Source organism: Pseudorasbora parva, chromosome 3 (assembly GCF_024679245.1).
Source record: "Pseudorasbora parva isolate DD20220531a chromosome 3, ASM2467924v1, whole genome shotgun sequence".
NCBI classification, from domain to species: domain Eukaryota; kingdom Metazoa; phylum Chordata; class Actinopteri; order Cypriniformes; family Gobionidae; genus Pseudorasbora; species Pseudorasbora parva.
The window spans coordinates 159310-185600 of NC_090174.1; the positions used below are offsets into that span (position 1 = coordinate 159310).

General features: G+C 44.6%; 2 protein-coding genes across 3 annotated transcripts in view; one reads left to right on the forward strand and one right to left on the reverse strand.

The window, feature by feature from the left end:
• Positions 1–232, forward strand: part of fabp1a (fatty acid binding protein 1a, liver) — a 39535-nt gene extending 39303 nt beyond the window's left edge. For both annotated transcript variants that reach the window (XM_067437507.1, XM_067437508.1), the window contains one exon: positions 47–232. In XM_067437507.1, the coding sequence (XP_067293608.1) occupies positions 47–100 (54 nt within the window). In that variant the 3' untranslated portion in view covers positions 101–232. The remainder of the gene's footprint in view (positions 1–46) is intronic.
• smyd1a (SET and MYND domain containing 1a) lies at positions 152–26291 on the reverse strand. The gene is made up of 10 exons (XM_067437506.1): positions 26023–26291; positions 21040–21216; positions 18014–18227; positions 17779–17909; positions 17645–17683; positions 12715–12910; positions 9315–9407; positions 8354–8517; positions 2205–2373; positions 152–343 (listed from the first exon to the last, which is right to left on the reverse strand). The coding sequence occupies exons 1-10, from the start codon at positions 26274–26276 to the stop codon at positions 209–211; spliced, it is 1572 nt and encodes a 523-aa protein (XP_067293607.1). The 5' UTR covers positions 26277–26291; the 3' UTR covers positions 152–208.

The window sequence follows — 26291 nt, forward strand, 5'->3', positions numbered from 1 at the left end:
CACTCCTTCATTCGCTCCATCACTGACACCTGTGCTTTGCTTTCAGATCCTCAGCTTCGATGGCATCGTGTACAAGAGGATCAGCAGACGCATCTCCTGATCGCCTCACTGCTGTGTGATAGGAAAGGCAAAAATCAAAACGCCACACTGATCTGTTGAGAATGCCTTTATTAGAGTGCAGAGCCAGGCGTGCTCAGCTTCAGGCCGATCAGGCTTTGATTGACACGTGTTCTCCAGCGATGCTCAAGGGTTTGCTAGCCAGCACAGCCTCCCTCATGCTCTGATAAACGCTCTCGTTCTCTTTAAACAGACGAAGCTCCATCTCAGTCTGAGTCCGCATCGCCTGAAAACACACACATCAAATAATCTCTCACAAACACATTCGCAAGTGCTTCTCTTGGATTAAAGTCAAATATTTCTCAACCCACAGTGACTCTCAGGTTTCATTAGTGTGTGTGTGTGTGTGTGTGTGTGTGTGTGTGTGTGTGTGTGTGTGTGTGTGTGTGTGTGTGTGTGTGTGTGTGATAGTGAGTTAGGCCCCATTTACACTGCATGGTTCAAGGGACCCGATTCCGATTTTTTTCTCTCATGTGGCTCAGATTGGATATGACATGTAAACGTGTAAGCAGGAAAAAACACATGTCTCCGATATCCTCAGATGGGATTCAGGCCTCACTCATATGTGGGAATAAATCTGATATGAATCGGATACGTGCATCAGTGTCTGTTGATGTAAGCGGTCAGATCGGATATTCCCCGGTAAATACGAGTCGTACATTGAAAAAAGGACAAAGGCGAATGACGTCAACTCAGGTGGGCACGAACTAGGATCAAGGGCCAGTGTTGCCAAGTCCGCTGTTTTTCTGCAGAATTTGACTACTTTAACACAGTTTTAAGTTGCAATTGGGCGGGTTTTGTTGTGAAAATCTGGCAACCCTGTGAAGGACGCTCCTCTTTTTCTCCGCTTTACGAGAGAAATGTCTTTCTGACCTTTGAAGATGTGTGGAAAACTGCAGACAGAAAAACAGAATAATCATTGTGTCTGCGACCATTGCATACCGTTTTAGTTCCTTTTCCCGGTTAAGAACGTCTTGGGCTGTTTCGCCAGTGGAAATGCAAATATGGGATACGGGTCACTTTTAAAAGATGATGTAAGCGGGTCGTCCTAAAAAATCTGATATAGTCACCAAATCCGAATTGTGCATCAAGACCTGCAGTGTAAATGCAGCCTTAGTGAGTGAATGTGTGTGTGTGTGTGTGTGTGTGTGTGTGTGTGTGTGTGTGTGTGTGTGTGTGTGTGTGTGTCTTACATGACCTGATAGATTTAACTCTGTTTGGTTGTTTTAAGGCGAGACACTGCCTGTTTTGAGCTCTATTTTGCTTCCATAACACGTTCTGCTTCAGAGATGCACATTTAAGTGTTTATTTTATTGCACTTTATCGATTTGCATCATTCTGTAAATTTACATTTAAATCCATCTCTTTAAAGGCGGCGAGTTTGAGTCAGAAATCTTACACCAAATAAACACACTTTTACAGTTTAAAACTGCAAGGTTCGTACAAAGTGCTTGAAAATCCTTGATAACAGTCGTGTTTATGAAGCGCTAGCTGAAAAGTGCTTAAATTAAGAAAGACGTAGAATTAGTGTTTGATTTTATTGATAAAACAATATTTTGCAAACTAAATGCTGCAGCCAATCTGATATAAATAAAGACCCTATAGAACCATATCTATATATATATATATATATATATATATATATATATATATATATATATATATATATATATATATATATATATATATATATGATATATGATATATGATAGTATATGATACAGCTTTCATTCCATAGGTCAATCATACATTCATGAAGGAAACTAAATCAGCGATATCTTTATCATAGCATATTTCAATAGTTAAAGTTACCAGTCATTGTGCGGCACTTTATTCGTACCATTTTTCGTTATTAGTTTATTTTAATACATGTAGTAACTTTTTTTTTTTAAATTTGAAAGATAATAAAGATATTGCTTGATAAGTGAGATCTCTGTAGTCTTTGAAAACCAAAAAAGTAGTGCTTGAGAATTACTCGAATGTATTTTTACAGTATCTTTACAAACTCGAATATGCCAACACATCGCACAAGACGTGTGTATTTGTTCTGGAAATGTATGCAAATGATTAGCCGTTGTGTGTTTCACCTCGAGGTCTTTGGTGATGGCATGATGAGCTCCGTGTGTGATCAGGAGGACGGCGTAAGCTCGACAGATCAGCCCGTGAGCCGCCTCGATTAGCCCCGCGTGCCAGTGTGTGACGCCCGCCCTCATCATGGCCATGCCCAGCTGGGCGTTGTTGGGATGGTAGAGCTTCCTGAGATCAGGGACAGGGAATTATGATCTGACTGAGCACAGACACGTCAAACAGTCATTAGCATCTTCTAGCACATTGCTAACATGTTTAAGCAAGCTGCTAACCTATTTTAACACATTTTTAACATGGTTTATCAAATTGCTAGAAAGTTTTAACATGATTCAAAACTTAACAGACGTGCTTAACAGACACAGACTCACACGTATCCCTCCGCCATGTGTTTAAGCGCACACAGATTGACACGTATACCTCCGCCATGTGTTTAAGCGCTCACAGATTGACACGTATCCCTCCGCCATGTGTTTAAGCGCACACAGACTCACACGTATCCCTCCGCCATGTGTTTAAGCGCTCACAGATTGACACGTATCCCTCCGCCATGTGTTTAAGCGCTCACAGATTGACGTGTATACCTCCGCCATGTGTTTAAGCGCTCACAGATTGACACGTATCCCTCCGCCATGTGTTTAAGAGCTCACAGATTGATGCGTATCCCTCCGCCATGTGTTTAAGCGCTCATAGATTGACACGTATCCCTCCGCCATGTGTTTAAGCGCACACAGACTCACACGTATCCCTCCGCCATGTGTTTAAGCGCACACAGACTCACACGTATACCTCCTCCATGTGTTTAAGCGCACACAGACTCACACGTATCCCTCCGCCATGTGTTTAAGCGCACACAGACTCACACGTATCCCTCCGCCATGTGTTTAAGCGCACACAGACTCACACGTATCCCTCCGCCATGTGTTTAAGCGCACACAGACTCACACGTATCCCTCCGCCATGTGTTTAAGCGCACACAGACTCACACGTATCCCTCCGCCATGTGTTTAAGCGCACACAGACTCACACGTATCCCTCCGCCATGTGTTTAAGCGCACACAGACTCACACGTATCCCTCCGCCATGTGTTTAAGCGCACACAGACTCACACGTATCCCTCCGCCATGTGTTTAAGCGCACACAGACTCACACGTATCCCTCCGCCATGTGTTTAAGCGCACACAGACTCACACGTATCCCTCCGCCATGTGTTTAAGCGCACACAGACTCACACGTATCCCTCCGCCATGTGTTTAAGCGCACACAGACTCACACGTATCCCTCCGCCATGTGTTTAAGCGCACACAGATTGACACGTATCCCTCCGCCATGTGTTTAAGCGCTCACAGATTGACGTGTATACCTCCGCCATGTGTTTAAGCGCTCACAGATTGACACGTATCCCTCCGCCATGTGTTTAAGCACACACAGACTCACACGTATCCCTCCGCCATGTGTTTAAGCGCTCACAGATTGATGCGTATCCCTCCGCCATGTGTTTAAGCGCTCATAGATTGACACGTATCCCTCCGCCATGTGTTTAAGCGCACACAGACTCACACGTATCCCTCCGCCATGTGTTTAAGCGCACACAGACTCACACGTATACCTCCTCCATGTGTTTAAGCGCACACAGACTCACACGTATCCCTCCGCCATGTGTTTAAGCGCACACAGACTCACACGTATCCCTCCGCCATGTGTTTAAGCGCACACAGACTCACACGTATCCCTCCGCCATGTGTTTAAGCGCACACAGACTCACACGTATCCCTCCGCCATGTGTTTAAGCGCACACAGACTCACACGTATCCCTCCGCCATGTGTTTAAGCGCACACAGACTCACACGTATCCCTCCGCCATGTGTTTAAGCGCACACAGACTCACACGTATCCCTCCGCCATGTGTTTAAGCGCACACAGACTCACACGTATCCCTCCGCCATGTGTTTAAGCGCACACAGACTCACACGTATCCCTCCGCCATGTGTTTAAGCGCACACAGACTCACACGTATCCCTCCGCCATGTGTTTAAGCGCACACAGACTCACACGTATCCCTCCGCCATGTGTTTAAGCGCACACAGACTCACACGTATCCCTCCGCCATGTGTTTAAGCGCACACAGATTGACACGTATCCCTCCGCCATGTGTTTAAGCGCTCACAGATTGACGTGTATACCTCCGCCATGTGTTTAAGCGCTCACAGATTGACACGTATCCCTCCGCCATGTGTTTAAGCACACACAGACTCACACGTATCCCTCCGCCATGTGTTTAAGCGCTCACAGATTGATGCGTATCCCTCCGCCATGTGTTTAAGCGCACACAGACTCACACGTATCCCTCCGCCATGTGTTTAAGCGCACACAGACTCACACGTATCCCTCCGCCATGTGTTTAAGCGCACACAGACTCACACGTATCCCTCCGCCATGTGTTTAAGCGCACACAGACTCACACGTATCCCTCCGCCATGTGTTTAAGCGCACACAGACTCACACGTATCCCTCCGCCATGTGTTTAAGCGCACACAGACTCACACGTATCCCTCCGCCATGTGTTTAAGCGCACACAGACTCACACGTATCCCTCCGCCATGTGTTTAAGCGCACACAGACTCACACGTATCCCTCCGCCATGTGTTTAAGCGCACACAGACTCACACGTATCCCTCCGCCATGTGTTTAAGCGCACACAGACTCACACGTATACCTCCTCCATGTGTTTAAGCGCACACAGACTCACACGTATCCCTCCGCCATGTGTTTAAGCGCAGATTGACACGTGTTTAAGCGCACACAGATTGACGCGTATCCCTCCGCCATGTGTTTAAGCGCTCACAGATTGACGCGTATCCCTCCGCCATGTGTTTAAGCGCTCACAGATTGACGCGTATCCCTCCGCCATGTGTTTAAGCGCACACAGATTGACACATATCCCTCCGCCATGTGTTTAAGCGCTCACAGATTGACGCGTATACCTCCGCCATGTGTTTAAGCGCACACAGATTGACACATATCCCTCCGCCATGTGTTTAAGCGCTCACAGATTGACACGTATCCCTCCGCCATGTGTTTAAGCGCTCACAGATTGACGCGTATACCTCCTCCATGTTTTTAAGCGCTCACAGATTGACGCGTATCCCTCCGCCATGTGTTTAAGCGCTCACAGATTGACGCGTATCACTCCTCCATGTGTTTAAGCGCTCACAGATTGACGCGTATCCCTCCGCCATGTGTTTAAGTGCTCACAGATTGACGCGTATACCTCCTCCATGTGTTTAAGCGCTCACAGATTGACGCGTATCCCTCCGCCATGTGTTTAAACGCACACAGACTCAGGCATATCCCTCCGCCATGTGTTTAAACGCACACAGACTCAGGCGTATCCCTCCGCCATGTGTTTAAGCGCTCACAGATTGATGCGTATCCCTCCGCCATGTGTTTAAGCGCACACAGACTCACACGTATCCCTCCGCCATGTGTTTAAGCGCACACAGACTCACACGTATCCCTCCGCCATGTGTTTAAGCGCACACAGACTCACACGTATCCCTCCGCCATGTGTTTAAGCGCACACAGACTCACACGTATCCCTCCGCCATGTGTTTAAGCGCACACAGACTCACACGTATCCCTCCGCCATGTGTTTAAGCGCACACAGACTCACACGTATCCCTCCGCCATGTGTTTAAGCGCACACAGACTCACACGTATCCCTCCGCCATGTGTTTAAGCGCACACAGACTCACACGTATCCCTCCGCCATGTGTTTAAGCGCACACAGACTCACACGTATCCCTCCGCCATGTGTTTAAGCGCACACAGACTCACACGTATACCTCCTCCATGTGTTTAAGCGCACACAGACTCACACGTATCCCTCCGCCATGTGTTTAAGCGCAGATTGACACGTGTTTAAGCGCACACAGATTGACGCGTATCCCTCCGCCATGTGTTTAAGCGCTCACAGATTGACGCGTATCCCTCCGCCATGTGTTTAAGCGCTCACAGATTGACGCGTATCCCTCCGCCATGTGTTTAAGCGCACACAGATTGACACATATCCCTCCGCCATGTGTTTAAGCGCTCACAGATTGACGTGTATACCTCCGCCATGTGTTTAAGCGCACACAGATTGACACATATCCCTCCGCCATGTGTTTAAGCGCTCACAGATTGACACGTATCCCTCCGCCATGTGTTTAAGCGCTCACAGATTGACGCGTATACCTCCTCCATGTTTTTAAGCGCTCACAGATTGACGCGTATCCCTCCGCCATGTGTTTAAGCGCTCACAGATTGACGCGTATCACTCCTCCATGTGTTTAAGCGCTCACAGATTGACGCGTATCCCTCCGCCATGTGTTTAAGTGCTCACAGATTGACGCGTATACCTCCTCCATGTGTTTAAGCGCTCACAGATTGACGCGTATCCCTCCGCCATGTGTTTAAACGCACACAGACTCAGGCATATCCCTCCGCCATGTGTTTAAACGCACACAGACTCAGGCGTATCCCTCCGCCATGTGTTTAAACGCACAGAGACTCACACGTATCCCTCCGCCATGTGTTTAAACGCACACAGACTCACACGTATCCCTCCGCCATGTGTTTAAACGCACACAGACTCAGGCGTATCCCTCCGCCATGTGTTTAAGCGCACACAGACTCACACGTATCCCTCCGCCATGTGTTTAAGCGCACACAGACTCACACGTATCCCTCCGCCATGTGTTTAAACGCACACAGACTCAGGCGTATCCCTCCGCCATGTGTTTAAGCGCACACAGACTCACGCGTATCCCTCCGCCATGTGTTTAAGCGCACACAGACTCACGCGTATCCCTCCGCCATGTGTTTAAGCGCACACAGACTCACGCGTATCCCTCCGCCATGTGTTTAAGCGCACACAGACTCACGCGTATCCCTCCGCCATGTGTTTAAGCGCACACAGACTCACGCGTATCCCTCCGCCATGTGTTTAAGCGCACACAGACTCACACGTATCCCTCCGCCATGTGTTTAAGCGCACACAGACTCACGCGTATCCCTCCGCCATGTGTTTAAGCGCACACAGATTGACGAGTATACCTCCTCCATGTGTTTAAGCACTCACAGATTGACGCGTATCCCTCCGCCATGTGTTTAAGTGCTCACAGATTGACGCGTATACCTCCTCCATGTGTTTAAGCGCTCACAGATTGACGCGTATCCCTCCGCCATGTGTTTAAACGCACACAGACTCAGGCATATCCCTCCGCCATGTGTTTAAACGCAAACAGACTCACACATATCGCTCCGCCATGTGTTTAAGCGCACACAGACTCACACGTATCCCTCCGCCATGTGTTTAAGCGCACACAGACTCACACGTATCCCTCCGCCATGTGTTTAAGCGCACACAGACTCACACGTATCCCTCCGCCATGTGTTTAAGCGCACAGAGACTCACGCGTATCCCTCCGCCATGTGTTTAAGCGCACACAGACTCACACGTATCCCTCCGCCATGTGTTTAAACGCAAACAGACTCACACATATCGCTCCGCCATGTGTTTAAGCGCACACAGACTCACACGTATCCCTCCGCCATGTTTAAGCGCACACAGACTCACACGTATCCCTCCGCCATGTGTTTAAGTGCACACAGACTCACACGTATCCCTCCGCCATGTGTTTAAGCGCACACAGACTCACACGTATCCCTCCGCCATGTGTTTAAGCGCACACAGACTCACACGTATCCCTCCGCCATGTGTTTAAACGCAAACAGACTCACACATATCGCTCCGCCATGTGTTTAAGCGCACACAGACTCACACGTATCCCTCCGCCATGTTTAAGCGCACACAGACTCACACATATCCCTCCGCCATGTGTTTAAGCGCACACAGACTCACACATATCCCTCCGCCATGTGTTTAAGCGCACACAGACTCACACATATCCCTCCGCCATGTGTTTAAGCGCACACAGACTCACACGTATCCCTCCGCCATGTGTTTAAGCGCACACAGACTCACGCGTATCCCTCCGCCATGTGTTTAAGCACACACAAATTGACACGTATCCCTCCGCCATGTGTTTAAGCGCACACAGACTCACACGTATCCCTCCGCCATGTGTTTAAGCGCACACAAACTCACGTGTATCCATCCACCATGCGCTGTGCATATCCGGCTGCCTCCTGGAACTGCTGCTGGAAGGACAGGACTTCACTGGCAGTGCTGAGGATGCGCAGCAGGTTCAGGTTTGTGTCTCCGAACACTGGATCCTGCTTCAGCAGACACTCACGGCAGATCTTAACCACCTACAGAACCAGATCACAGCATAAACCAGCTGAAACATTCCTGTTTCTATATCAGTCTAATCGAAAAACAGTGTTTGTTCAATTTGTCAAAGGAAATAGTACTCCTCATAGAAGAAATAAGAGTTTTGTTTATATAGTACCTTGGCTTGGTGCAGTGAGCAGAGCAGAATAATGAGCAGATTGATGAGCAGAATCAGCTTTTGTGACTGCAGAAATTATCCTGGGTTTTTATTAAATTTTTCCGGGTTTTTTTGTTGTTGTTTTTTGGGTACATGCAGAAAATGCGATGCACATTTTAAAGTAACTTCACAATTAATATTAAAATCTTGTCTTTATTTATAGTAAGTAAACAAAATGTTTTTATTTCTATAAGTCCAACTTCCTCCCAGCAAACAGGGAATGTTATGTCAAGGTGAAGTTTTAAAAAGCCAAATTATTATATTGACCTGCATTAAGCTTGTCCCTAAAGGAAATACATTCATAAAGTATGGCATGGTATGGCATTCACATGTCTGCAAAAAATGTAATAATAATAATAATTTAAAAAAAAGAAAAAAAAGTATGGCACGGTCTTTATAATAAATAATATTTTTACTTGCAAATTTTTGTCTTTGGGACAAGACATATTTTGGATTAACATTAAGACAAAATTTAACCCAACCATAAATATAATTAGATAAAAGCAACTTTGGTGAACAGTGTAAAGGACATCGCTGAGGTTTGGAAAGGCTGTTTTGGGCCACTTGTATTGCCAAAAGTTGCGGTTCCTGAAATCAGGATGAGATTGTCAGACTGACCTCATGGAAGTTTCCTTTAGTACGAGCCTCTTCGATCTTCACCAGAGCCTGAAGACTGAACTCTGTGACCTCCTTCAGCACTTCAGCAGACGGCTGAGGACACAAACACACTGGCTGAAGATCTGAAGATGATCAGATGCCACACACATTATTACAGGCCAGCCTTCAAACGCATCGCTTTAGTTCTGCATAAACCTAATCTGAGATCAGCTTTTCATATCTTACACAATTCAACAAAGAACAAACAAATATATATATATATATATATATATATATATATATATATATATATATATATATATAAAATAAGGCATTTTTATTTTTCAAGTTATCCCGGTTAAGACAAAAATGTGTTTTAGGAATGTTTTGCTAATGAAAACATTAAGTTATGAAGACATAATTTCTAAATGTTTAAATATATTGCCTCGAGCTTCCGGTAAGGGTGGTGGCTTGGCTGTGATATTTGCATCAAACTTATCACTCGGTGTTGTTGATGCTCCACCTGTTTCATCGTTTGAATGTCTGGTTTTTAAAGTCAATAGTGTTTCACCTGTTCTTGTGCTGCTCATTTATCGTCCACCAAAACCAAATCCTTTATTTTTTAGTTGCTGACACTTCTTAGTCCACTCTGTCCATCTATGGTCTTGACTGGTGACGTCAATTTCCATATTGATAATCCAAATTGTGTCAAAACTGCTACCTTTTTGGACATTTTGGATGGTTTTAACTTTTAATAGTATGTTACTTTTCCGACCCATAGGCTGGGCCATATATTGGATGTGGTATGTTCTGCTGGTATTGGTATCCAGTCTCTGGACAGTATTGACATGAGTATAAGTGACCATAGACTTATTACTTTTGACATAAATGTTATGTCTTCACAATCCATTTCTGAGCGCACTATCAAATTTCGTAACATCAAGCACATGGACTTTACTCTTTTTTCGACTTCTGTTTCTGGGCTTCCCACTACAAACTCTGTTGAGCACTATAACTACATGCTATCTTCACTTCTGGATGAGTTTGCACCTGTGCGAGAACGGGTTGTCACTTTTAGGAAACCTTGTCCATGGTTTACCCCAGATTTACATTTTAATGAAAGCTGCTGGAAGGAAATTAGAACGGCAATACAAAAATCTGGCTTGACGTTACATAGGCTTCTTTACACACAACAACAGTCTGCGTACCATTCTGCTTTGAATAATGGACGGAAAAACTATTATTCAAGCATTATTGGTAACGCTGCAACTAATACTAAATCGCTGTGTAAGGCCCCGTCCACACGGAGACGCATTTAGCTGTATACCTATACATTGTGTACTGTATCAGCGTTTCGTCCACACGGATCCGGCGTTTTTGAAGCATGAATCCGATATTTTTTGAAACCGGGTCCCAAAGTGGATAAATCTGAAAACGGCAATCTTCTTTTTCCGTGTGTACAGCGACTCTGTATATTTTCTGAAACGGTGATGTCATCGCACTACGTCCGCCACGGTGAAGAGTTAAGGGATAAAGCTGCGGCTCTGGGCATGAGCTCATCAACGCTGTGTCATTACTCCAACATTATCTTCATAACTTACGAAATAAGAAGTTTACCCCTCTCTTGTCAACATGAGCGCGGCGCGCGCTGTCACGCCATGTAAGGACACACACTTATAGTAATCGGTCAGGTCGTTTACATGGTGAAAAATAGACTGTAAAAAAAATTAAAACGAGTATGGAAGAGATTCAAGCTGTGCTGCTTTTGCTGGTTATGTGTAGGTTTACTAAGAGGTAATTAACAACGACAGAAAAGAGCAGCATATTCAGAAAGCTTGTAAAACTAGATTTGACAATGACAATGTATATTATTATCAGCTATTACGGACATTGCACGTGAGATGGCTGAGACGAACGCGCGCCGTCAGACAGAGAGCAAGACTGATATTTACTGAACGCAGACCGAACCTCGCAAAAGAGTTTTAAAAATGCCGGTTGAAATAAAATGCTAAACCAATCAGCGTGTTCAGCGCCCAAGTCCCGAACTCGAAAGTTCCTGAACTTTGAAAAAGTTCTACCTCGCGAGCAGGGCCGTTTGGAGGGGGAAATATTTACCCGGAACTTGATTTAGACCCTGGTTCCTGCGGTCGAAACACACCGAGTACCACCCAAAGTTCCTGGTTCCTGGGTAAAGTTCCTGCGGTGGCTTAAGTATCTTTGTGACCTCATCAGTCCTCATACTCCATCACGCTCTCTTCGCTCTGCTAACTCTCTCTCACTTCACCAGCCTTCATGTAAACTAAAGACCAATGAGGGAAAGAGCCTTTTCATACGAAAGCCCCCAAGCAATGCAATGTGCTTCCTCTGCCCATCAGAAATGCACCTACGCTGGGTCATTTTAAAAAGTTGATTAAAACACTTTTGTTTAGGACTGTTTTTTTCTAACCATTTGTTATACTGCTATTGTTATTATATCATTTTTGTTTTATTTTATTTATTGTTGTGTTATTGCTATTTTACTGTAGCACTTTGGGTTTAAGAAAAGCGCATTATAAATAAAATGTATTATTATTATTATTATTATTATTATTATTATTATTATAAATGCAGATAATTTAGCTTGTTAAGCAAAAACTCACTTCATTTTGATTTTATATTCAACAAAACAAGAAAAAATATCTTATGCCATTTTACTGATCTAGTAAATGCATCTTGATTTAAGAATATTTAGATATTTGGACTGAAAACAAGAAAAAAATACTAAGTAAGAAGAGCATTTTTTGCCGTTTTCTGTATTTATACCCCGCACAGCGGGCGGAGCTCAAACTTTATGCCAATGTTCATTGGCTTATTTTAAATCCCTCGAAGTAGACTGGTCTCTGAAAATAGATCCCCAATTCTTTGGGCAATTCCGACGTACGTTGAACGTGACCGAGTGAAAGGAAACACAGTCTATTTAATGTCAGATTCATCTTAGACTCTTCTATATAGAGCTCTTTAATTCATTAAGTCCCATTTTGGGAGCCTATCAAGATGCATTTACTAGATCAAAAACGATATAACGATAAAACGACATAAGATAATTTTCCTTGTTTTCTTAAAAATAAAATCAAAATGATCTGTCAATGCGGTGAGAAAAAAAATCTTGTTTCTTGTTTCCGAACAGAAATAAGATTATTTTTCTAACCCCATTGGCATTTAATTTTTTTGCGTTTTTAAGCACAAACTCACTTCATTTTGATATTTTCCCCCCAGAAAACAAGCAAAGATATCTTATGTCAATTTACTGATCTAGTAAATGCATCTTGATTTAAGAATATTTAGATATTTGGACTGAAAACAAGAAAAAAATACTAAATAAGAAGGTTATGAAGCTTGTCTTCTAAAAGTGAGGGCCAATGTTTGTAGTTCAGATTTGAACCTTGTGTCCATCTACGTCTCTGGCGGCCGTCATCAGGTCGTCTTTAGTGCCGTTGGTGCAGTGCTCACACTTGCAGTCGAAGAAATACTGCTGCTTCAGCAACTGCTGCCGGTCCTTGGACACATTCAGGAAGTCCACGTAACTCACGGTCAGCTCCTCGCCCTCAGAGATATTTCCCAGAGCCCTAAGCTCGATCCTGACAGCGTTCCCAGAGTTCCCAGTGAGTGAGAGGACACACAGCCAATGAGCTAACACTCTCTTCAACAACAACAACAACAAGAACAACAACAGTGTGGATGCTTGTTTCTCCCATCAAATAAAACATTTAGGTAATTGAGATTTTTTTTATTCTGATGCAAATCTGACTATTCTTCTTGCAATTCCCATTTCATATCTTTGTGGCTCTGTGACCACTGCCTAATCCATATTCTCCTGACCTTCAGGAAGAAACTTCAATCTGCCAAGGACTGCGCTGCAAAGAATGCTTTTCTTACTTAGTATTTTTGTCTTCTTGCTAATCCAATCGTATAAAAATTCTTAAAGTAAAAATTGTTGTCTTCTTTTGGGGAAAAATAACTCAAAATAAAGATAGTTTTTGCTTAAAATAAGATAAATAATCTGCCAATGGTGTAAGAAAAATTATCTTTTTTTTTTGTTTGAATTAAGAATATTTTTCTCACCCCATTAGCAGATTATTTAATATTTTAAACAAAAACTCTAGTAAATGTTTCTCAATGTAAGAATTGTTAGATGTTTGGACTAGAAACAAGACAAAAATAATAAGAAAGAAAAGCATTTTTTTGCAGTGTATGGGATTATTTTAATGTCAATGCATTCCTAAAAAAACATTTGTGTTAGTACAAAAACAAACCCAAAAAGCTATTTCTGCCACTCACATGCAAAAGCTTGTCAAATCAAAAATTAAAATATTTTATGAAGACAGTGAATAAATTCCCTGGAGGAACACTTCAGTAACTATGTGACTATGTTTTATAAGAACACTGCAAAAAAGCTTTTCTTACTTAGTATTTTTGTCTTGTTTCTAGTCCAAACATCTAAACAAATCTTAAAAGCAAAATACTATGTGGTAAACAAACAATCTGAACTCAAACAGAAAACAAGATTATTTTTCTCACCCCATTGGCAGATTATTTATCTTATTTTAAGCAAAAACTCTCTTCATTTGGAGTTATTTTTCCCAAAACAAGACAATAATTTGTTATTCTAGGAAATGTTTCTTAATGTAAGACTTGTTAGATATTTAGACTAGAAACAAGACAAAAATACTAAGCAAGAAAAGCATTTTTTGCAGTGAATGACTGGAGCTGAAAGTTTCAGTTCCCTTTTAGTCAGTACACTACGAGTAACGTCAGTACTCAATGGGGGTTTCGCTTAGAAAGCCAGCTGCCTTCAATCTCAATCAAAACGATCCAATGACATGAAAATGCCTAATGCTACCCGTCCCACTGCGTGGGTATAAACGGCGTTGCATAGTAGTCACGCATTTATATTTCTGCAGAGGATCCGAGTTCTACTTGCCTTCCTAAGCGTTGTATCTCTTCAGCCGAGTGTTGGTGATACGGCACATTCCAGCGGGTTCCCCATTCCTGTCGGTCTGTGCAGTCGTCTGTATAGGTGTGTGTGTTCTCCCTGGGCGTCTCAGCACTCTGCCTGAGTAAAACTCCTCTAAAAGAGCTGCACACGGCGCATCTTTTTAAAAATGTTTTGCTCGTTCTCCGTTCCTTGGTGCAGTCGATATGTTGTCCGTCTGACGGGCATGAGCGCTGTTTGGCGTGCTTGGGCCTCGTATACGTAATGTTCTCACTGCGGGAACATGACCATCGCAGTGCTGCGTTCGAGATTCCATGATCTCCGTTCTGGAGCGAGGTTCCCCTCTACCACACCCCGATCTACTGTGTCCTCACGAGGCAGTACTTTGGCTGGTGGTCAGGGTGATCTGAGGGTGTAGGTGTGGGCCAACCCAAAGAGTATTCCACACCCTCTTCGGTACTGCAACCCGTGGCGCTACCAGATGTTAGAGCTGGTGTTTCCCGTCCTGGGCCCGGTGTTTCATTTTGGGCGCCGGCGGACGATGCCATATCGATTGCCGCACCACAAGGTGGGCTGGATTCCTCCGGAGATTCCTCCCGCGGGAGCGTTGGCATTGTCCGAGTCTGATCCGGAGCTGATAGCCATGCTAATCCGAGCGGACGAGAGCCTCAGGCTCGAGTGGAATCCTCCGCCGGGTCCTCAGCGCTCGAAGCTGGATGATTGGTATCTGGGGCAGTCACTGCCTTTTTTCCCAGAGGTGCATGAAGAGGTGTGCTTGCTTTGTGCATGCTTTGGCCACCCTACAGGTTTATCAGGCCAGGATTCTCAGAGACATGCAGGAATGTAGTGCTGACCCTGCCTTTGTGCATGAGCTGCGCGCGGCCGCTGACCTTGTCCTACGGGTGACGAAAGTGACCGTGCAGGCTCTCGGTCAGGTGATGTCCACTTGTGTGGTCCAGGAGAGCCATCTATGGCTTAGCCTGGCTGAGATGTGTGAGTCTGATAGGACACGCTACCTAAACGCTCCCATCTCCCAGGCTGGGCTATTTGGCGGGGCGGTTGGGGACTGTGCCCAACAGTTCTCAGCCGCACTGAGACAGACTGAGGCTATTAAACACATCCTGACCCTCCCACTCGGCCGCAGCAGCAGCCTTCACCTGAGCCGAAGCGCGGAGGGGCCCGCAGGAGGGCCGCCCAGCCTGTCTCCGCCTCAAAGCCGGCTAAACAGCGAACAGTGAATTTGGTTCTCTCCAGGAGACGGTGACAGAACCATTCCTTCCCCCGGAGGAGGGTCGGGGGAGAATCTTTTGTTAAACCAACCCACTGCTGGCCCCCCAAAAAAGGGGCTGGCAGCACCTTATGGTTGGTTAAAGAAATAACCAAATCATTCACCTCCGAGCCCCAAGAGGGCTCTACTGGCAGTGTGTGCTGCCTCAGTGCCTCGCCACTCTCTCGACCCCGCCCACTATCCGGGCCGCTTCCATGCCTCCCGGGTCTGGGCCAGTCATTCCGCTTCGCTGCCCCACGCCGGGTACGCCTGTGGCTCGCATGATCCCCTTGGCTCAGTTTTTGGGGGCGTGGCACTCCTCAAACTGTCCAACTGGCCCTGCGAAGGGTGCCGTCGAGATCATCCCTCTGGCCGAGATGAAGTCTGGCTTCTACGGCCCTTACTTCATTGTACAAAGGAAAGGCAGTGGGTTACGACCAATCCTGGACCTGCGCATCTTGAACCGATCCCTTCACAGGCTTCCGTTCAAGATGTTGACAGCCAAACGCATTTTAAAATGCGTACATCGACAGGATTTGTTTGCAGCGATCGACCTGAAGGACGCGTAATTTCATGTCTCCATACTTCCTCGACACAGACCTATCTATGGTTTGGCTTCGAGGGGAGAGCATACCAGTACGCCGTTCTCCCATTTGGGCTGGCCCTTTTTCCTCGCGTCTTTACGAAAGTCGTTGAAGCAGCCCTAGTGCAACTTAGGCAACTCAAGGTTTGCATCCTTAACTCTCTCGAGAGCAGGTTTGCGAACACAGGGACTTGGTTCTCCACCATCTAGCCTGTCTGGGCCTTGGGGTCAACTGGGAAAAGAGCCAGAGGATCCTCTGCCCAGAGGATCTTTTTTCTCGGTATGGAGATCGACTCGATCGGCATGTCCGCGCAGTCTCTGCTGACCTGCCTTTGCCAGATCGAACGCAGGAGCTGCAGGCTGGGCGACATCCAACACATCCACCAGATTCTATAATCTGCGAGTGGAGCCTGTGTCCTCTCATATACTCGCCCCAGATGGCCAGTAACTGGACACGCTCAGGTGTCTTCGCTTGCTGCGCCTTTCCGCTCCACGGACTGGATACGTGCGCTTATTCGCTCAGGTGAGCCTCCCTGAAGGCCCTGAGTTCCTCCAGCATTGTTGATGCTGGCACCAGAGTGCATGCCCGAATGGTCCCAGCCCTTGTGCCAGGCTAGGTGCCCGTGTGCATGGTTCCCCGCAGGCCAACTGTCACATGTGTATTCTCAGTAAGTCTCCTTGAGCGCGTGTCTTCCCTTGGCAAGACCCTGGCCACCCCTGGGGTTGAAAAACTTTTCCACCTGCGGCTGGATACTCCAGGTTCTTCTGTATGCATCCCATACGTGGGTCATACATGTATTCCTCCCTACGGGTAGACACTGTGATTGCCTTTCTCCCAGTGGGTTATGCCTCCCAGTGTACCGTGGTAGCTGAGCAGGCCCCTCGTCGTGTTAAACTCCGAGAGGGAGCGCTCAGGTCAGCCCAGGATGCTGGAAGACAGGCGCTGTGGTGTGATTAGACTGTGACCCCCATTTCGTCAATACTGATGTAACTCGTACTGTACTGACTTAAAGTGCACATCTCGGTTACGTATGTAACCCTCGTTCCCTGAAGGAAGGGAATGGAGACGTTATGTCCTCATGCCACATCTGCTGTGCCGCTGGGATGGCCGGGGTGGTAGGCCTCGGCTCCTCAGCAGGTAACATAAATGCGAGACTTCTATGCAACACTGTTTATACCCACGCAGTGGGGCGGGGTTGCATTAGGCAAATTCTGCAGACCCATGACATTTCCATGTCATTGGATCGTTTTGATTGAGATTGAAGGCAGCTGGCTTTCTAAGCAAAACCCCCATTTCGTCAATACTGACGCAACTCGTAGTGTACTGACTGAAAGGGAACAAGGGTCACATGCGTAAGAGACGTTCCTGTTCATTGTAATTGCATGGAAATAAGAAAGAAAGTCATAAAGTTTGGAACGACATGTAAATCATTTTCATGTTTAGGAGAACACTTGCGATAGGTATAGAATGGCATGGAAATGGTGCTGTTTGTAAGACAAGGTCAAATGTTCTTGTGTAACTGACCCACCTTCTCTCCGAGTGGAATGAAGCATCCAGAGCTGTCTGACTGCAAGAGAAACACACACACACACACACACACACATGAAGCTGTTTAAGCTCAGATCTGAATCATCTCATCTCTATGAATTCTGCTCTACTCACTTGCCATGATTGAGAATGACGGTGCAGTTAGGCCAACAATCATGATTGACCAGGCAGAGATTAGGAAAGAGACCGACGCCCACAGCCTGAAGACCCCTCTGATCGCTCAGCGTGAAGCCGTTGCAGTTAATCTGAGGACGACACACACACCTGTCTCATCCTGAGGACGACACACACACACACACCTGTCTCATCCTGAGGAGCCTAAAGGAAGAAGTTACGAATCTCTGCCTACCACACCAAAGATATGCGACACGTAGTCCTCTCCGACGGCTTTGCGCTTTTTAGGCCAGTAGTTGTAGAATTGCTGCACGTCGACCTTTAGCTCCTTCAGATCCTCGGGACACATCTTGGACAGGTGATCCTCCAGGAGGTCAAGGGTCGTGAGCTGCGTGTCCGAAACCAGACCTGTGTCCTTCTGGATACGCCACAGGATACGAGCAGCCAGGCTGCCATCACAGGACATTCAACGCCAATCAACGCATTTTCACTCCATACTTCAAGCCATTTAACTGGTTTTACACAAAATCAGGTCAGTTTGTTTCTGAAGCAGTTATTATCGTTAACTAAAACTAAAAACCTTTCTGTTAGAGATGCACAATATATCGCCATCAAAGTGCTATCGGCCAGTATATGTTCATTAGGGACCCAGAACTGAAGGTGTTGCATTGCAATCATTGGCGTTCTTATTCTTCTTCCGCTCTTGAGTCTATGGCAGCACATAGAACCGTTTGAGGGAACGTGATGAAATTTGGCACACTGATAGAGGACTGGCCCAACATTAACTACACCCATTTTGGATTCTCTTACTCAATTCCTCTAACAACCTGTTTAAAGTTTCACTATGTTTGGGCAAAAGTCAGGTTGGTTACACCGTTTTTCGAAAAATCTGTGAATAATGTAGCGCTTGCAAAAATGGCCATAAGGCTCTATCTCCTCAACGCTTTATCGTATTCTGACCAAATTTGGTACAGATCATCACAAGCATGACCTGAGGGTACATGCTGTGTTTCATCGCAGTGCCTCCTACTGGTCCGGATATATGAAAAAATGCAACTTTTGCTTTTAACTTCTGGGGTGCGTTTCCTAAAACCAATGTTGCTAAACTGTGGTTTTGGGAAACGCACCCCGGAGCAGTTTGCCCATAAAGATTCGAGATGACATGCTGAATCAAACGATATCCAAATGTTTTTAAATTTTTGACCATATCGACCATTTTGGGCGTCGCCCATTTTGAATTTTGTAGTAAAATGGAATATTTCATGAATGCATTAGCATATCCTTACAAAAGTTGGCATGGGTCATCGGCATGCTGCTCTGAAGGAACCTGAGAAATTTTGAACCAGTGCCACTTAGTGGCAAAATCAAATATTCACAAATTTTCAACCTTTTTGCTGAAAATTGTTTCCAAATGTCTTTACTCATTGTTGCAACTGATCTGCTGCGAGTAAAACATTAACAAACTTGTGGCTTGAATAGCTTGATAGGCCCTGTCCCAAATGCCACATTCGGCTGTGTCTGAAAACAAATGCTCTCTTGAGTAGGTACTTATTTCTAAGTAATTACTTCATGACCACTAAAAAAAATATGTTTTATATAGTATGGATGTCCTATTCGTATTGAGAGGAATGTGCAACACATATCTAGCCCTATATATAAATGTGGATGTCATTGGGATGACAAAAGAAAAGGTTTTCAAACCCTAAATGAAGAACACATTTGTTTCTTTTGTGCAAGTACTGTAAATCCTCTAATATAGGCCCGGGCCTTTATTCTACTCAAGCGCATCACGGTCCAGGCCTTTATTCTACTCAAGCGCATCACGGTCCAGGCCTTTATTCTACTCAAGCGCATCACGGCCCGGGCCTTTATTCTACTCAAGCGCATCACGGTCCAGGCCTTAATTTTACTCAAGCGCATCACGGCCCGGGCCTTTATTCTACTCAAGCGCATCACGGTCCAGGCCTTTATTCTACTCAAGCGCATCACGGTCCAGGCCTTTATTCTACTCAAGCGCATCACGGTCCAGGCCTTTATTCTACTCAAGCTGGAAGGAGGCCAGAAATAGAGGCAGTCCTCAATTTCTATTTGAGCAAATCAAACTACCAGTAGAATGAATAAAAATGAGGTTTCGCATCTATTTCAACCTATAAAAAACTAGGTTCATTTATTGAAAACGTAGTTACCATAACATTATGGTATGCATACAGAACATGAACAACAAATACCGGTAATTCAGGCTAAATTCCAGTATAGAAATAGAAATATGGTAACAAACACGTAGCAAACATAGGCTACCAGAAGTGCATTGTAAACACTTAACCATACACGGTGATAATTAGGTTATTGATTGATAACAAAAGGCAACAGACACCTTACCGCTCCAAAGTTTAACCATTCCTGTCTCGTTTGGATTGAAGTTAAAAAAAATCCTCCAATTCTGTTTAATCCTCGTCCTCCTCAGTTTCCTCCTCCTCTTCATCTCTCCCTGTAAACTCCTCATCACTCGCGCCAGCCTCTACAACCAGTTCATTATTGTACAGCTCCTCTTCGTCCTCCTTATGTTCTGCTGCGCGTCTGTCATCCTCGCGCAGGCAATTGAAAAGTCTTAACGTTACTTATGGATGGGTTCTCTTACGTCAACCCGATTTTTTAAAGTCCTTTTTATTGAATTTTTAATCGCTGCTGTTTCTCTATCACACAACTGCAAATGACCGGCTAAGTGAAGAGGCAAACACACTTCATGAAGTCACAGTCGCGAGCCGCGTCACATACATGAGACAGCCTATTGCCTTAACACAGCTGTCAATCAAACATCATGCAAAAAAATAAAAATAAAAATAGACTGTAAAAAAATATTTGTATTTATTCCAGTATTTGAGATGTTATAATAATTTTGTAATTATGTTAAAATAATTTAAACAACTGTTATTTATCAAATATTATTATATTTGTATAATAAACTGAGGGGGCCTGTCATCATAGTGTGCGGCCTGTGCCCGTCAGGCCCGTCCGCTGGCTACGCCCCTGAACGCTGGTTCTGATAATAGCCCTGGCCGCTATTTACCTTTGGTGACAGCGAGACCGGCCAATGTTGGAGACCCGGCCGCTAATGGAATACAGGCCAATATTAGAGGATTTACGGTATATCAAGTATATGGCCTTAATGCAAACATTGTATCAGCATCATCACAGCATGTAAACATGTAACATTTAAAATGCTTCTGTTGTACCAGAGGAGGATTATATGACTGGACTCACCGCACGTTCTCATTGGGAGCTTTTCCCATCTTTCTGATGGCGGAGCATTCCTGCCTGTGTTCGTCCCACGCGGCGCGCTGACAGGTGCGGTCGCAGTAATGAGCAAACTTACACTGAGCGCAGCGGTGAGGACTGGGCTGCCGGCGGAAACAGCTGTGACACACCTGTAGAGAGAGACTGAGACAGAACACACACCTGTGTTAGTGACACACCTGTAGAGAGAGACTGAGACAGAACACACACCTGTGTTAATGACACACCTGCAGAGAGAGACTGAGACAGAACACACACCTGTGTTAGTGACACACCTGCAGAGAGAGACTGAGACAGAACACACACCTGTGTTAGTGACACACCTGCAGAGAGAGACTGAGACAGAACACACACCTGTGTTAGTGACACACCTGCAGAGAGAGACTGAGACAGAACACACACCTGTGTTAGTGACACACCTGTAGAGAGAGACTGAGACAGAACACACACCTGTGTTAATGACACACCTGCAGAGAGAGACTGAGACAGAACACACACCTGTGTTAGTGACACACCTGCAGAGAGAGACTGAGACAGAACACACACCTGTGTTAGTGACACACCTGCAGAGAGAGACTGAGACAGAACACACACCTGTGTTAGTGACACACCTGCAGAGAGAGACTGAGACAGAACACACACCTGTGTTAGTGACACACCTGCAGAGAGAGACTGAGATAGAACACACACCTGTGTTAGTGACACACCTGTAGAGAGAGACTGAGATAGAACACACACCTGCGTTAGTGACACACCTGCAGAGAGAGACTGAGACAGAACACACACCTGTGTTAGTGACACACCTGCAGAGAGAGACTGAGACAGAACACACACCTGTGTTAGTGACACACCTGCAGAGAGAGACTGAGACAGAACACACACCTGTGTTAATGACACACCTGCAGAGAGAGACTGAGACAGAACACACACCTGTGTTAGTGACACACCTGCAGAGAGAGACTGAGACAGAACACACACCTGTGTTAGTGACACACCTGCAGAGAGAGACTGAGACAGAACACACACCTGTGTTAGTGACACACCTGCAGAGAGAGACTGAGACAGAACACACACCTGTGTTAGTGACACACCTGTAGAGGGAGTCTGAGAGACAGAACACACACCTGTGTTAGTGACACACCTGTAGAGGGAGACTGAGACAGAACACACACCTGTGTTAGTGACACACCTGTAGATAGAGACTGAGACAGAACACACACCTGTGTTAGTGACACACCTGCAGAGAGAGACTGAGATAGAACACACACCTGTGTTAGTGACACACCTGCAGAGAGAGACTGAGACAGAACACACACCTGTGTTAGTGACACACCTGTAGAGAGAGACTGAGACAGAACACACACCTGTGTTAGTGACACACCTGTAGAGAGAGACTGAGACAGAACACACACCTGTGTTAGTGACACACCTGTAGAGAGAGACTGAGACAGAACACACACCTGTGTTAGTGACACACCTGTAGAGAGAGACTGAGACAGAACACACACCTGTGTTAGTGACACACCTGTAGAGAGAGACTGAGACAGAACACACACCTGTGTTAGTGACACACCTGTAGAGAGAGACTGAGACAGAACACACACCTGTGTTAGTGACACACCTGTAGAGAGAGACTGAGACAGAACACACACCTGTGTTAGTGACACACCTGTAGAGAGAGACTGAGACAGAACACACACCTGTGTTAGTGACACACCTGTAGAGAGAGACTGAGACAGAACACACACCTGTGTTAGTGACACACCTGTAGAGAGAGACTGAGACAGAACACACACCTGTGTTAGTGACACACCTGTAGAGAGAGACTGAGACAGAACACACACCTGTGTTAGTGACACACCTGTAGAGAGAGACTGAGACAGAACACACACCTGTGTTAGTGACACACCTGTAGAGAGAGACTGAGACAGAACACACACCTGTGTTAGTGACACACCTGCAGGGAGAGACTGAGACAGAACACACACCTGTGTTAGTGACACACCTGTAGAGAGAGACTGAGACAGAACACACACCTGTGTTAGCTAACCCTAACGTAAGCTTCAGGAGGGTGTGTAAGTCTGAACAAGCGAGTTTAGGGATACTGGTGCAGAGCCGGTTGCTGCTTTGTAGGCGAGCACCAGAGCCTTGCATTTGGGAACATGTTTTGAGAACATTATTAAAGACCAGATCCCTCGTGAATTCACGCTCTATTAATTAAAGAACATTTGCTCACAACATTGAGAGAACCTTTAGGGAACGTTTGCTGGGGAATTTCCGTATTTATTTTTTCCATGGCAGAAACAAACTTCCATTATTCAGTTTTACAAAACTACGGGATTATTTTAATCTCACTGCATTCCTAAAACAAAAGCAATGCAATTGTACCCAAAAATCAATTCAATTATTTAGACATGTACTCTATAAAATGCTGGGTTAAAAACAACCCATGTTGGGTTGAAAATGGACAAACGCATCAGTTGGGTTGTTTTAACACAGCAGATGGGTTAAATGTTTGCTTAAAACAACTCAATCACTGGGTGTTTCCATTTTCAACCGAACTTGGGTTGTTTTTAACCCAGCATTTTTTAGTGTGCTTTTAGAATAAAATTAAACAATTAAAATGCAATTCAGAAAAATTAATTTGGGCGTGGATGAGAAAGAATTTAAGAAATAATATATAAAATTGCTGACTCGTGGAAAAATGTACTGTACGATGCAGAATGTCATTTAATTTGTATTATTGTAGAAAAGAAAAAAATAAGTTCAGTTGTTAAAGTTTTATGAATTCAATTATTTATTTATAATAAAACATAGGGCCCTAAAAATGCCATTTTTTACATGTTAAATTGTGTAAGCTTCAATTCATTCATAAATAAACGTCAAAAAAATAAGAAGTTTTGTTCTGCCCTCAGTATTTTCCTCATAAACTTGTATGGTCATTAAAAACCAATATGCGCCCTGGACGTGACTTTCGGTCCATGAGACCAATAAAGATATTAAAGATATTAGCATGTGGTCATAAAGCCGAGGATGCCCCGGGGTCACTTTACACTCTCAGAAATATCGCTTGACTTACATAACTGTCTATTTTAAGAAGACATTACCAAAGACTGAAGTCACATGAGGGACATGAGCTAAAGTCAAAGGTCCTCAGCCTGCAAGACTTCACATTTCAGAAGCAATAATACATGAACACAACCGCACAGAAACAGCAGGACTTTCCCTGCTAAGAACTGCAGGAACACATGCATTTATGAAATAAAACATGACATCTCAGCTTATCTGATCTAATCCCCCTTATTGCTGATTCACCGCTACTTCCCATCATTTACACACCAATTACAAAAACACACATTATACAGGGTGAGCGTTTGAACACTGATAACAGGGAATAACATCAGGACTTTATTATACACAGTCTACCAATATCCTCACACACAGATCTGGACAGTCCCTCAGCTCATCTCCTCGAGTCCTGTACTGAAGTTCACTGTTTGAGTCTCTGTGCTTTACTGGAGTATTATTTTTTCTGTAATCTTCTGACTTTAACTTCACTCCATCTGAAAGACAAATATCGTCCTCTTTACTCCACTACATTTCTATCAAGGTCCTCGAAGTGGAAAGTCGTTTCTGTCGCAGCTCTGAAAGTCAGATATTTTTATATTTTTGATATGATAATAAAAATGATATTTTTCATCTTAAAGTTCCTTGATGATTTCTTGGCACACCATAATTAGAAAATATGTTTCAGTTTTCTGAAAAGATTAAAGATTAGTTTAGTTGGCATACACTTGATATATGTCTCATGCAATGTTCAAAATATAAACATCTGAGAGAAAGAGAAGAGTAAAGTGTGAGAATATCAGATGTGTATCAGTGTATTGGATCCGTGCATTCGGCCTTAAAGTGACAGCAGCTTTGTAACTTTTCTACAAGTATTTAAATGAGTTTAAGTTAGTCGTCTGCTAGTGTGTCAGATGGAGCGTCACTGACTGGCTTAAACCATGATGGCATAATGTGCATTTATACAACTATAATACAATAATGCGGCGACAGAAAGAAGGACATTTACTTTTGATACTTAAGTACTTTTGAAAGCAAATATTTCTGCACTTTTACTCCAGTAAAAATCTGTTTTTACACCTTTCTCTTGTAACGGAGTAATATTTGACCAGCAGTGCTGCTACTGAAGTAATAGAGTTGTGTAGTTTGCCCACCTCTGCTCTCATTCACTCACATTATCAGAGTTTATTCTCTATAGCTGGAAATAAAACATAAGCAGAACTCAGAGTTAAACTGAACAAACTCATCTTGATAATGTCAGATCATGGGATGTAATGGATCAACCAATCAGCTGTTAGATTTAAGATCCCAATTAGAGAATACCAGTTTAGCTCATCTAATGAGCAAGCAATGCTTCATTTAGTTCAGTCTGCACTGCAACAAAAAATGCTTTTCTTACTCAGTATTTTTGTCTTGTTTCTCGTCCAAACATCTAAAAATTCTTAAAACAAGAAGTATTTACTAGACAAGCAAAAGTTATTGTCTTGTTTTGGGGGAAAATAACACAATTAAGAGAGTTTTTGCTTTAAAAAAAAAGCACAATAAGCTTATTTTAACCAAAAACTCTCTTAATTTTGAGTATTTTTTTTACCAAAACAAGACAATAATTTATACTTGTCTAGTAAATGTTTCTTAATGTAAGAATTTTTAGATAGCTTGACTAGAAACAAGACAGAAATACTGAGTAAGAAAAGCATTTATTTGCAGTGCGTGCTGTCAAAAGTAATATTAGCAATAAAAGAGTAATATGCATTGCTAAGGACTTCATCTGGGCAACTTTAAAGTAGATTTTCTCAATATTTAGATTTTTTTGCACCCTCATATTCCAGATTTGCGTGGTCTAGGGTGATATTTGAAATGAATGTGTTTATATCATAAAGTTACCTGTCGAACACGACGGCGGCGAAGCTGGCCTCGGCGAACACCACATCCCCGGCGGACAGCGGCTGCGTGAGGCGGAGGCCTCGGCCCTTCTCCCCGGCCGCGAACACCTGCACGGGCTCCGTCTTCTTCTCCATCTTCCGCTCCGTCTGCTGCTCCACAGTCATGCCCACCGACTGAGGCGATCGCCGGCTGCCGGTCCTGCGCTTCTGCCCTGAGCCCAAATATAGCGCGGAGCGGAGTGCCAGCTCTGGCATGAGGAGGAGTATTTC

Bases quoted from the DNA above. Each gene is read 5' to 3' on its own strand.
- smyd1a (XM_067437506.1), bottom strand. From the start codon at position 26,276: ATGCCAGAGCTGGCACTCCGCTCCGCGCTATATTTGGGCTCAGGGCAG. The intron at 21,217-26,022 runs GTAACTTTATGA...GTTCTGTCTCAG, and splicing joins GCCGCCGTCGTGTTCGACAG to TCTCTCTCTACAGGTGTGTC. The intron at 17,684-17,778 runs GTGAGTAGAGCA...TTTCTCTTGCAG, and splicing joins GTCATTCTCAATCATGGCAA to TCAGACAGCTCTGGATGCTT.